This window comes from Buteo buteo, chromosome 5, assembly GCF_964188355.1.
Source record: "Buteo buteo chromosome 5, bButBut1.hap1.1, whole genome shotgun sequence".
Taxonomy (NCBI): Eukaryota; Metazoa; Chordata; class Aves; order Accipitriformes; family Accipitridae; genus Buteo; species Buteo buteo.
Window position 1 is genome coordinate 3,217,551 of NC_134175.1, and position 13,617 is coordinate 3,231,167.

The 13,617-nt window shown below is 43.4% G+C and overlaps 1 protein-coding gene across 1 annotated transcript in view; it reads right to left on the bottom strand.

The window, feature by feature from the left end:
- Positions 1-1,681: 1,681 nt before the first annotated feature.
- The window catches only part of ATAD3A (ATPase family AAA domain containing 3A), a 30,243-nt gene continuing 18,307 nt past the window's right edge, over positions 1,682-13,617 (bottom strand). Inside the window, exons 14-16 of the mRNA XM_075027214.1 lie at positions 10,183-10,350; positions 9,480-9,588; positions 1,682-2,095 (exon numbers count right to left, since the gene is read on the bottom strand). Of these exons, the coding sequence (XP_074883315.1) occupies positions 1,916-2,095; positions 9,480-9,588; positions 10,183-10,350 (457 nt within the window). The 3' untranslated portion in view covers positions 1,682-1,915. The remainder of the gene's footprint in view (positions 2,096-9,479; positions 9,589-10,182; positions 10,351-13,617) is intronic.

Below are 13,617 nucleotides of genomic sequence, written 5' to 3' on the forward strand. Positions count from 1 at the left end.
TGCCTTGCAACAAGTTAAGTGTTAGTGGGGCATGCAAGCCTGGGCACACACTACTGCTATGGGACACCTGTCCTTAACAAAGGAGCAGCTTCTAAAACGCATCTTCAAATTCTCCCTTAGCATCCAGGGGAAAATATCAAGAGAACTACTTTGAGAGAAGATGGCAGCCCAAGACAGTGAAAGTTTGCAGCCTCAAGAACTATTTCTTTCCTGATGTGCCACAAGGCTGCCTGTTCCAAGGACCCTGGTGACCAGCCCTGTTCTGCTCCCATGCTCACAAGCTCTTGTCAGGGTGCATCTCTCAAAACTCTGTAACAACCACCAGTGAAATGGACAAAGCAGAGATTGCTGTCAGTTCCTGTCAGAGAAGAACATCTCAGCAAGGTACTCAAGGGCACAGATTTAGGTCAGGCAAATATGCTTGCATAGTGTAGTTCCAGAAGGGGACTCAGAGCAGAGCACAGAGTTCAAATCCAGTTCAAACTCAGAAAAAAAAAAAAATCAAGAGATTTTTCTGACCTGTCTCTTGTATGCACACAGATAGAACAAATGTCATCTGATAGAGACAGGCTTGTGTTCACGACTTGACAATGGCACATTTCTCAGTTGTTCCAGAAATGCAGCAGAAGACCCATGTAGCAAGAGCAGCTTGAAGGCAGGCAGCCAGTAGCAAAAAAGCCCCACTCCTCTCTCTCTTCAGACCATGCTGGACACCTGTATGCCAGACAGACTTACTGAGCCTTGCTACTCACCTCCTTAAAGAGAGAGATGATTTACTTAGGGGGAGGGGAAAAAAAAAAAAAAAATCTAGGGCTGCTCTCAGACTAGCTGTAGCAGCAAGTATCTGGCTGGAGAAAGCCAACAAAACATTGTGGGCTGTACAGTCAGAATAGACACATCAGAACCTGGGAAGCAGCAGTTCCTGCTGCAGCTCAGCAGTGTCTGAAGGGCTACCTTGCATCATGAGCAGTGCTTTCAAGACTGTGCTGTAGGAAGTGCCAGTTGCTCCACTGCAGTTCAGATAACCTTTTGTGATCCAGGGAGTGTGTGCGGTTATTCTACAATGCTACACTGGAGGGGCATAAAAGCTCTCAGGCTTGGAAGGAACACTTAGCACTTCAGCACTGAGGAGTCATGCTCCAGAGCTTTTAGTCCCTTGCAGTGCACTGCTGCAGGTCGGCTCTACAGCCATTCTCCAGGAGACCCAAGCACAAAGACAACAAAAGGCAGGAGCCAGGCACGAGCAGGTGTAGCTACATCACAAGGAGAGCCCCAGTGCTTATAAGCCAACCCACTGCACAGTTGTAGTTTGTTCTAAGTGTTGACTACAAGTTAACCAGGTACAGCTGTGAACCACACCAAATACACCTCTGTAACACGAAGTCTATGCTGAGTCTGTGCAGGGGTGACAAGAAGAGAGCAAGGAGTGATGCCATACAGAGACACGAGGAAGGAGATATGTCGTGGGCAGGATCTGTGGGAAAACGATGAGAAATACCTCTGCTGGAGCATAAACCCGACAAAGTTAGATATATGGGAGCAGCAGGCTTGGACGGGCCCTGGGTTCCCACAGGCCCATGTCACTGGGACACTCCGGAGCAGTGTCAAATGGCTGAAAAGAATTTGGAGTTTGGGCCCCTCTAGCAGGCCAGGCCATACAGACTAACACAGTCAATGGTATTTCAGCAAGGGGGTCCTTTAATACAGTTGCTTCTGCCTCATTTAAACCATTTTGTTCTCTGGTGTGCTTTAAAAACATAAAATCAAAAGGCAGACTGAGGCAGTACCCCCTTCCATTGGACAAATGGACACATTTCTCACAACACGATTCCACCAAACATTGGCCCAGAAGACCCTCCCGGATTTCTCCCATGCCCACTTTCCCACACATGCTGATCTGAAGCCTGCAGGCTTCTCACACTGGTGTTCCTTTGGTGAAAGGCAGGAGTGGGTTTCTGCCAGTCCCTTTGCTTGCTTCAGCACCCTCTGTTTTCAGCCACTCCATCTTCTGTTTGTGTTGCTGCACAGCATCAGCTACCCGGGCATCAATCATGGCCTCTGTAAGAACACCATCCTCTGATGCATAAGCTGCAGCCTGGAGGGGCAAAGGCAGAAGAGACAAGTTAGTGACGGCAATTCCTAGGATCAGTGAAGATCTGAGACTGGTCCCTCTCTCCCATTTTCTCCTCCATCTGTGTTTGCCCCCCACACTACCTAGCACAACATCCAGTCTTGTTCTAAGTCAGTGGTGGTACCCAGAACAACCTGGCATATCACCATCAGAAAGGGTTTTCTTGATGCAGCTGTACCAGGGACTGAAATACATCAACTGCCCAAGCACACAGAAACATTCACAGCTACACTAAAGTCTTTGTCTCTGAGCTACTAACAAGCACCTTCGCCTACCTGCCTCTGGATTTCCTGGGAGGCAAGATCTTTGCATTCAGAAGAGACAAGGCCACAGGTTCATAATGCTGAACATAGCCAGTATGGTTAGGCTGCAGTCACACTTGGCTTGTTTAAATTTCCTCTCCTGCTTTAAAAGCGCTGCACATATGAAGCCAATAAGGTAAAGAGTAATAGGTGCATATGGTGATTGAATGACTCCATCCCAGACAACAGAAAACGTTTTAAACACAAAGAGAACTAACATCAGTGCTAGGGTGAATATGGGCAATGTGGCACCTCTAAAATGATGTCTAATGTGCACTAATCTTGCTTTCCTCATAGGTTCTGCTAGGAACCTCCCCTGCACCACCTTTGCACTGTGTCAGCTCCCACCCCATACTCATCTGCCCATGGGACCTCCCCTTTTCTCCCCCCTCAATTCGTATCCCAACTCCTGTCTCTCCAATTCTGCTTGGTAAATTCACACTTCGTCCTGTTGCTACTTCAACAGGCAGTGTAGATTTGATCATAGTTCCTTGCAGAAAAGGCTGAAAACTCCTGACATACTTGCCAAACAGCCCATAATACTTCCAGTGGCAGCTTAGGGGAAACAGGACTGCGTGCCATTTCTCTTCAGCTGCAGCAAAATATTGTCACTTTTGTCCAAACATGCAGGACAGCTAGGACTCCAGTGATGGATATTTTGCAGATGACAACACAAGCAGCTGTACCCTCCAAGGAAGGGAAGGATGCTTATGCTGTTAGCTGTACCCATCTCCAAGGTAACAAAGCAACTCCAAGCTACAGATTTCTAAATCTGGTTACTCCCTGTGCAAGTGCTCCTGCAAGCGACTCAGTACTGTGGTTCCTTGTACAGCTATGCTAGCAAGGGAGCTTGACACCAGTCATGGTGGAAGCCCCCTCCAGCTTCTCACATCCATGCTGCCTGCCCCAAATAGCCCCAAATTTCTGTCCACATCTCTTTCCTTCCACAGAGCTATCACATCATGGATTGTCATATACCAACCCTTCTGTCTGCAGGGTGTTCCCCAAGATCCCAGACAGGCTGAAGGTATTACAGTCTAAGGTATTACATACAGGCTCCATAAATCATTAATGGTGCAAAACATCAATTACACCAAGCAACGAAGTTTACTGCAAAAGCACCACAGAAAGAAATTACAGTTGACCATTTTATACACCCACTGTCCAATGATGTAGATGGGAGAGAAGACAAACCCTAAAGTAAGTTGTTGCACTGGTCATTATCATCACAGTACTGACAGTAAATACAGTAGACTATACCTGCTTATTAGATTATTCCTTCTGCAGTGAGGTAGCAGTAATGATTTCAAGAAATGAGCAAAAGGTTACCCAAGCTGGTTTTCAGCCTCCCCTAGCCTACTTGCCAGCCCTTACTTGGTAGCCCTCTTTGGGGAACTGGTTAGATCACAAGAGGTCTCACTGCACAAGCCACATGTAACTATAGAGCTGGCAGGCACCGGTTTTTACTGCAAGAAGCATCAAAACAGATCTTTCCCTGTGCAAAACCTTTGTAATCCTTCCTTAAGGCAGAAGTGACAAGTTAGGCTAATGCTCGTACTTCAAGTTAGGAGTAAACACTGGCCGCAGGCAAGGAGTGCGGAGAAATAGAAGGTCTGCAAATAGAAAATTCACTTTGCATAAAGGCACTTGTCCTCTGTATTCAACAACAGGACAGGAGGAATCCTGAACACGAGGCAGTTACTTCCCACAAACACCAGAAGAGCACTGTTTCCAAAACCTGCCTGCTGCCACAAATATTTATACAACACATATCACAACATGACCTGTCTTCTGTCACCACTGTAAAAGGGGCATGGTGGAGAGGTTCTGTTCAGTTGAAGTATCCTCTCTGACTCACCTCCATAACATGACCTCCTCCCTCTTTTTTTTTTTTTTGCAGGACATGACTGGGGACTTAAAGCTAAAAGAAGCCAGCACCCTTTTGTCAATGCAGCCCTCCAGCCAGGATTTAGTGTTTTAAAATGGAGTAAGTGTTTTCCTGGGATGTGTGTTATGTGCCTCCACAGAATAGAGAGGATGTCTTCCCTTCCTCCCTGCCACTGCATAGACCATAAATTCAACTGTGGAAACTCCTGCAAAGCTGTGCAGTTCACGCTCTGTTGATTTTCTCAATGACTTTCTATTTATAGAAAGCCTCAGGCCCTAGCTGTCAAGAAAGCAAATGGGAGAAGCAGCTGTCCCTTCTGGGAGTAGCTTGCACACACACAAAAATGGTACTGAGCTTCATTTATATTCATACCTCTACCTTCTGCATGGACGAATTTTAACCCATTTTCCCCAGCGCAACTATTCATGTTTTATAACTCAAATCCAATTATGAAATGATCTGAAAGCAAAGTATGTGGGGAGGAAGTGGAGGGATGAAGCACAGATGACAAGTCCAGCCTAGATGACCTAATGGTTCATTTCAGCCAAGAACCATGGTTTATTTTAACTTGGCCAAACTAATCCATATCCTTTGAATCACATTTATAGTGCAAACAGTCTGCTCAAAAAAGACCCCCAAAACACAAGCACCCCTTCTGCTCCCCCACACTTACTTATAATGTTCCTTCAGCTCAGACCACTATAGAAACATTAAATTCTTCCCATAAGTTGGTCAGGTTTTTATTTTTTAAATATAAACAAGGTTCAGGAAACAAAAAGGCATTTATGTCAGTGGCACACAAGGCAAGGAAATGACAGGAAGCTCACCTCTATCGTTAACACTGGGACATAAAACTCCTGGGAATTCTCTTGATGTGTTGCCAGAACAATTTTCCAGAGATTACAGCTTGGAATAGTGAAAGGTTGCTTTTCTGACATTTTATCTAAAGCACATCAATGGGTTTAAGTACAGGGTGCAGAATTAGAAAGTCTGCACATTACTATAAACAGATCTGAAGGGAATTTTTAAGTGTGTAAATGCATCTAATCCATACTATACTCACAAAGGATTAGATACGGGGAATGGAAAAGCACAAGGACAAAAGGCAATGCTCAGTCTTCTGCAGAAGAGATTAAAATGGATTTCTAGCATGCAGACTATTAGCTGTGCCAGACAGCAATATATTTCCCAGCACTAGAGGTTACACCCTCTGCTTTTCTGCATCTTATTTTTTCTGTTTGGTAAATTCAGGACAAACTGAGCCAGACTGAAACAACAGTGAATTAGAACTTCATGTAAATGACAGTCAATCAATTTCAAGCCCAGCTTATAGTGGAATTAAGCCTATGAAAGCTGCAGCTATTGCTCAGGCTTCTAGTTTAAACAGAGATGTTTTTGTTGAAAGCAATTTTGGCAGAGCACACCAAAAACATCTTCATGGGAAATGACTGTGAGGCCACAGGACAGCAGAGTGGCCATATGCTGTTGTTCTAGGTTACTCTCAGCAAAAGCCGATAGCTATGATAGTTTCTCCTCCTACTGCTTCAGAACTTCACTTTTCCGCAAACCATCTCTGAGGTTCAGTTCTGGCCATAAGAGATGACCCCAGACAAGCTAAGTAGACCTGATGAGCATCCTAGCATCTCGAAACTCCATCAAGTCCATGATAAATACCTTCCTGTGCTCCCTGTTCATTTCCTCCAGCACTTCTGCAGATTCAGGAATGGAAACAGGAATAACAATGCAGATTCCTCACTGCCTTTCCTAGTACTACCTGTGCTACATGGGTGATTTGATTAGGTTTCATCACAGAGGTTAGGACCAGAATTGCAAGCAACAAGGCTTCAGTCAGCCTGAAGTAGTAACATAGACCCTGTGGAACAGGGCAACACTTCATCACAGATTAAGACTGCCATTCTGCTCCCTCTGCATTTGTCTCTGTTGTCCAGACACTGGCTGAAGTTTTGTTCCAAGACATGTCTACGGAGGTATAATGCATACAGACAGCAATACTGCAAATGACTGTTGGGGGAATAAACTAATTAAGAGAATATATATAAAAAGCTGAGGTGAAATAAATGACGGGTATGTTGCAATTAAGACTACACTTTGAGGATTAGCTCCAAGTCACATCAGGGTACTATGCAAAAAAGCTGAAAGCAAAAGGCAAACAAAATGCTCCCACCCAGCTCTGTGCTCCAGCATTCACAACGAGCAGTTTTCACTGGGGCTTTCTGCTGTAATCTTCCCCAGAATGGGTCAACTGAATTTATTTGTTAAACAGAGACCTTAGGCATAGTGCATTTCAGCAGCTGTTGTGATGAGCCTATCTAGAAAAGTGTTGGAAGCTTAAACGTCTTGAGACATAGTTGTCTCAAGTCTGCTTTGAGGACTTCTAAAGAGCACTAGGCTCACAACATCTGCTGTTCACCAGCTCTGTAAGGTGTTAATAACATCAGAAACAGAACTGTTAAGAAAGATACCTTGTTATTCCCTTTTCTTGGCTCTTCCTGCCCTTCATCTTCTCAACCTGTACATCATCTCACACTCTTCCTGCCTGTGTTGTTAACTTGAAATAATGCTTTGGATGAAGAGGGATTGGGGGGGGGGGGAAGTAACTGCAAGTAGGGAACTGAGTAGGAAGTCCAGATGTTCACCTTAACTACAGTCACACAAGAGGCTCCCTAAATCCTCAGGTTAAGCCCTTTTGTAGATTCCTTATAGCTCCGTACAACAACGCAGACAAAAGTATAGCTTGCAAACTGGTTAAAATTCAAGTGTGTGTTCATAAAGGTGCTGCTCGCATCAGGTTATTTCCCTCATCAGCCATCTTTGGCATGCAGCATCTTGAATCAAAAGTTCAATCATACAGGAGTTTAAAAGACCAACAGTTCAAGAGTTAACAGTCCTATCTGTAGTATATAACCACCGTACAGCTGTTGCATCCAACTGAGGGAAGTCTGATAAGCATTTTCTTGAGCCAGTTATGCTGGTTCATATAGCCCCTACCTACCCTGATCCACCCGCTCAGATGTGCCAGGACAACAGTGTAGCTATGCAGTTAACTTGTCTTGCCAAGCTATTTTTAATTCTGATCAGCTCCCTGACCCAGTTCATAGTACAGCCATACAAAGAGATGTACCAGTGCAATGGGATGGATAGCAGAAAGGCAGGAATATGAAGCAGGACTAATGCTGCCAGAAATGCTTGTAAAACCGCAGCTTTAATCCTTCCCTGATAGAAGACAGCATTGTATCAGCTACAAAGCTACCTGTAACGAGCTATCTGTTAGCACTGACCCAGGCCCCAAAATACAGATACCATTCAAGAGATCAACTTGCATCAAGAGTACGTAAAACATCTGCTTACAAGCAAGGCTTTTAACCACAGCTACCAAAGCGCCATACCCTTGATACTTTACATAGCAAAAACAAAGGCAGGTGTTAACAAGCCTTGCCACAGTCAAAAGTCAGTGGGCCAAACCTGGCATAAGTGCAGCCTTCTGTAAAGCTCTAGTCAAGCTCCAGTCAGTTACAGCTCTAAATTCCTTGACCCAATGACTGAAAAAGAACCCTACTGTAGCACTAGGATCAACAACTCTGGCAGCAGCTCCCAGGGCAGTGTTTAATACAGAAATCTTACCCCTTTTAGGATGCCCTCACAAACCTGCTACTGGACTGTTTTCTGACAGCAGAGACAACCTCCTGCTGCAATTTTACATAGAACCTTGTTTATGGTTCTGGCTCTATGAGGTACATTTTAAAAAGTGATCAGAGCAACAACACTAAGGAATTGGTCACCTCCCTCCCCTTTCCCTTCCTTCAAGATTACTTAAAAGATAAGTGATAAAAGCTGAGGTCATTCCCAGGGAGTAATGGCAAGCTAGGAGATAAGGGGTGATAAAAAGCAAAGGATCATTTATCACAACTTTTTATTATAGGAAATGCCTGGCAGCAAAGCCTTTCACATACATGGGTAAGTAGGTCTCTTCTAAATGAAGAGAAATAAAGAAATTCTACAACAATTAGTGGTCTGCTTTCTCTCCCACATCACCGTCACTCAGTTTAAGACAAACACCCTAGGTCTTTATCCTGAGTTTCAAAATCAGAAGCCCACAAAAAGCATAGCTGTACTTGGAAAAAGCGCAGCCATGATCTACTGGCTCTGTGAAAGGCAGAATGGCCCAAGATTCTGGTCTTTCTTGCCACTTGTCAGCTCTCCAGAATGGTGTCTGAACACATGCTAATTGGACACCATGGCAGTCCACCTAACACCCATCAATATGCACTACCTTGCTCTGAATCTCAATTACTTGTCAAGCATCTTGCTAAGCTTCTTGACTGAACTGGTAACAACACTAATCTGGTATGTTTTCAGGCAGTTACAGAAGAGAAACAAATTAAAAGTAAATAAAGCTTTATATACATTTTCAGATGACAGCACACATTTTTACAATATCTGAAAGGAAGCGGACATTATTAAGTTACATGACTTAAAATTTGGAGCATATTCCTTAAATTTATATTACTAGCTTATAGAGATACGCGATCCAGTAAGAAACTGGCAGCTGTGACAAAACAAGGTGAAAGCCTGATTAAAAAAAAAGTGCTTAAGGTTGTCAAGCATGTGAACAAGTGCACTCAAAGTGATGGCATTTCTTATTTCTTCAAAGGTACCATGCATGTAGAAGTACCTAGTCTTTTCAGCTTCATTTTCCAGTTAGTTTTGTTCCTTCAATTACTCAAGTTGCACTAAAAATGTGTTAAGAACAAAGTAGGGCAGTAAGATGTTATAGTGTGCTAATGCTATCATACCTAATGTTTTTGCCCATAGGTATCTCTTTTACTGAGTTTCTTGAGCTGGAACATGAGTAATGACCAGCATGATTTGCCAAAACCCATTCCTAACTCACTCGCTTTACTTAAATTCAGTAAGGGATTTCCTGTTAATGATTATAAAAACTGTTCCTATTTATGAGATGAGGAATTATGCTGATATTCTCACACCCACCCCAGAGCTAGCAGCGTTCCAGCACTGCTGTATGGACATAAGGAAACTTCCAAAGCGAGACAAGATCTGAGACCCCAACATCAAAAACTCAAACCTTCCAGAAAGGGAAAACAAAACAAAGAAGCCCAGTGATAAAAGCCCTATTTACCTGCCATGCCACAGCAAGCTGAGAGATCTCTCGGCCAGACATGCCTTCTGTCAACCTGGCAATCTCTGAGCATTTCTTCCCATAGTCAAACTGGGCCAGCTTCAAACGTCTAAAAAGTCAAAGAACAAGGATTATTTTACATGCAGCCACATGACAGAACAGGAGGGTGAAGGAGTCAGAGGTAGGCTTTGTAAGGAGCAACACTTCCAATGAAATTAAAGATCAGATCGGATCAATCTCTGTAGAAAGATCCAGCCTGAGTACAGAAGTTGTTCTCCTGGGCCTAGAAAGCCCAATTTTGTGGCACAAAGAAATGTGCGTACCTGGATTAAGGCCAAAAAAGTACAAGACTGCTCAGCACACAAGGAAACGAGTCACTTGGTCTGATTTGCCTCTTAAGCCAAGCAAAGACAAGTGCTTGGATATGAGGAATTCCAACAGCGTTCCTACTTGCATTATTGCCTCCAGTGCAGTAACTGGTCTCCTAAATTTTAAGGGCACAACAAACCATGGCATGAAATTCTAGGATGGCATCTCATCCTGTAACAAGATAGCAAGAGGCATCTCTCCAACTCTTATCTGTACTACTTGTTTGAAGTGGGTTTATAGATAGTGTGACAGAATACACAGAAAAGGAGATGAAGAAAAACAATTTAAAAAAAGAGAATCTTACAGGGTGGAAGAGTTCTGCAGGGATACTCACTGTTTACCCTCTGTGGCTGGCTTCAAGACATGCCTATCAAAATACATTCTCACAAGCCGTTCCCGTTCTTCTAGCTGAGGCAGATCAAAGTTCACCATTTCATCTATTCGGTCATTGATAGCCCAATCAAACTGCTCAGGCTGGTTGCTTGCTAAAACAAGCATAAACCTGGAAGTATGAAAAGAGAGGAAAGACTGAAAAACCCATAAAAATAAAAATCAATGAAACAGTCTGAACATTGGGAACTGCCATGGCCAGTATCAAAGACATTTCATCACCTGACACGTCTGAAGATTTCCTTAGAAACAGCTTTGTAACAGCATCCGAAGCAACATACTAAAATGCAGCGCAGTTTAAACTCTTTAGAATTGAAATGCGTTTAACTCAGTACTTAGCCTTCCAATACCAGCCGTTCCCCAGTCTGTCCCTGCCATAGAAGCCTAATTTACCACTTTACCCACAAGCTCCCTCAAGTTAGGAATATCACAAACATTTAGCAAGAGTACAACCTCCCAGAGACCTCTAAGTCCGAAACCTTGGAATAAGGCTGGACAACACTGAGAGATACCCATAACAAATATCTCCAGTTTAAATCCCAGTTTGGGGAGCTGGCTTCAAGCTGCTAACTGCATAGCACCCTAGAATCACGAGGCGCTGTCTTAGTCCTGCTTTGAAGGTATGAATGGCTGCCAAACTGAAAGCCAACAGCATTACTGAAACCTCAGCCAGCTCAACGAGCTGCAGAGTGTTCAATGGACTCAATCCTGCCTAAGAATAAGAGGAGCGTACCACTGCTGGGTCTGTGTATGGGAAGGTCATTCTTCAGCAGCTGGTAAAAGTCGTTTCCTTCAAGCAAGCCTGATAACACACTCCTGCTACCAAGTCTAATGCGTGCAGAAAGAGAGGCATTCACAATGGGTACCATAAAACAAAGGTGGTTTGTTTTACCAAGCTTTGCTTCATGGTACAGATGTGCCAGCTTCCAGGTCCTGCTCTCTCCTGCTGCATTTTGAAGCCAGAAGCTCGCTCTTTTGCTATGTAATAATGGTTCTTCCCCCTGCCAATTCTACTGTAATGCTTTAACTGATGTTACCACCTTAACGGTGCATTACAATTTGAAATGGGTTTTTAACCACGGCTATTGGAATACTGATACTCTTGCAGTCTATTTAAATCCTAGTCTACAGGTGGCTGTGTTCTTTGCCATCATTTCTGACAATAACCTCGCCAACCCAAGAGCCACACAGGCATAAAACTGTTCTTTTTCTACCAACAAGGACTTCCACCAAACCCACGCAGAAACACAGCTTGGATAAAGGATTGACGTACAACCTGATATTCAGGCCTTGCTCATTTCTATTGTGAAAAATGATACAAATGAGCAAGAGATGCAGGCACAGTCAGCTACACAGCAAGAAGATGCAGAAAGTTCTTTGGGAAGTTTAAGCCAGCAGTTCACAATACTTAGTACTTAAGTTACGTTGGTGACAATTCACTGGTAAAGTAATGGTACTCTTCAGGGTCTCACCAAAACAGCTAGATTTACATGCACTATTAGACTTATTCAAGTGAACTCTCATTCATGGATACAGGACTCCTTATTGCCCAAAGCAGCAATAAGGCTGTTCAGAAGTAAAAACCAGTGCATGAATCACAAGGACATGTTCAGTCTCCTAGAATGGCTCACAGTTTAAATTAGGGTTGAATTCAACATCTGACAGAATGACGGCCCAGCTGTTTTGAGTGGAAGCATAGCACCCACCAGCACCAAACAAGCGTACCCAGAGCTCTGCTAAGGTAGTCTAACATCACAGGAAAGAACCGTCCCCTTAACACCCCCTGCCAGTCATTTGCTTGCAGTGCCATTATAAATCTGGTCAAAAACATAACTTTGCTAGATCCACAGCAATGAGACATCACAAGTCTGAAAAGGACTATTTCCTAGAAAAAGGGGGAACTATCTAAAGCTAAAACATACATGTTATTGTTCTTAAGTTCTGCAGTTCCATCTAAACATCTTTATCAGTTTTGCAGGTACAGGGCAAAAAAACATTTCTAGCGATCACCTAGGAGCTCAGGATATCTAGTTTTCATCTTGGAAAACAGTATTTCTATCTCAAGCAACATTTGCTCTGGGTCCTGCAGAACATATGTATTTTGCCAATACATATTTATTACATTTATTCTTGCAAACAGGAAGTACAACATAATGTAAATAATAATTATACTCAACTCAGCATTTATAGTGCATTTCTATATATCATTTCAGAAGAGACTCCCTATCCTGTCGTGGTTTAACCCCAGCCAGCAACTAAGCACCACACAGCCGCTCACTCACTCCCCCCCACCCAGTGGGATGGGGGAGAAAATCAGGAAAAGTAGTAAAACTCCTGGGTTGAGATAAGAACAGTTTAATAGAACAGAAAAGAAGAAACTAATAATGATAATGATAACACTAATAAAATGACAGCAGTAGTAATAGAAGGATTGAAATGTACAAATGATGCGCAGGGCAATTGCTCAACCACCCGCCGACACCCAGCCAGTCCCCGAGCAGCGAATCCCTGCCCCCCCTTCCCAGTTCCTAAACTAGATGGGACGTCACATCGTATGGAATACACTGTTGGCCAGCTTGGGTCTGGTGCCCTGGCTGGGTATGAGAAGCTGAAAAATCCTTGACTATAGTCTAAACACTACTGAGCAACAACTGAGAACATCAGTGTGTTATCAAAATTCTTCACATACTGAACACAAAACATAGCACTGCACCAGCTACTAGGAAGACAGTTAACTCTATCCCAGCTGAAACCAGGACACCTCCCAAAGAGAAAACCAAGGATCTTGCAAGGTTCTTGCAGGCTCAACACCTTGCTTTCTAGCAATCTACTCATTTTGGAAAGTCACACCTTCCAAGGCACCTCACTGTGACAGAGAAGGGTACAGAGAAGCTACATACAAGCAACTATCAGTTAGAGCTGCATTGGTTTTAACAAGTTCAAGAGAGACCCCTTGGGCAGAAAATGCCCTGCTGTTGTCCTGAAACAATGACCTTCTAGAATAATTATTTCAATGTCATGAGGTTACTATAATAGGTGTTTTACTACAAACTTACTAAGGGAGCCATTCATCACTGCGAAACTCGCCTTCCCTCATACAGAGACAACTTTTCTTTTACAAAGAAATTGAGCAAACAAGCAGTTTAACAACTAAGTAAAGTTCACGCACACACACAAAAATCAAATCAAAGGTTATTTAAAAAAGGTCGAGGAAAGGTCACCTCTTTATTATGATAGCCAAGAAATGGCTCTTATTAAACTAAGCAGTGCTCTGCAAGAAGTTAACGTTAATGTGACAATGTGAGCATGGATGGATTGGCAGTGAAATTCACACACATGCCTCTGTCAAGTCAGCCCTGCAATCATATGTGTTTAGCAA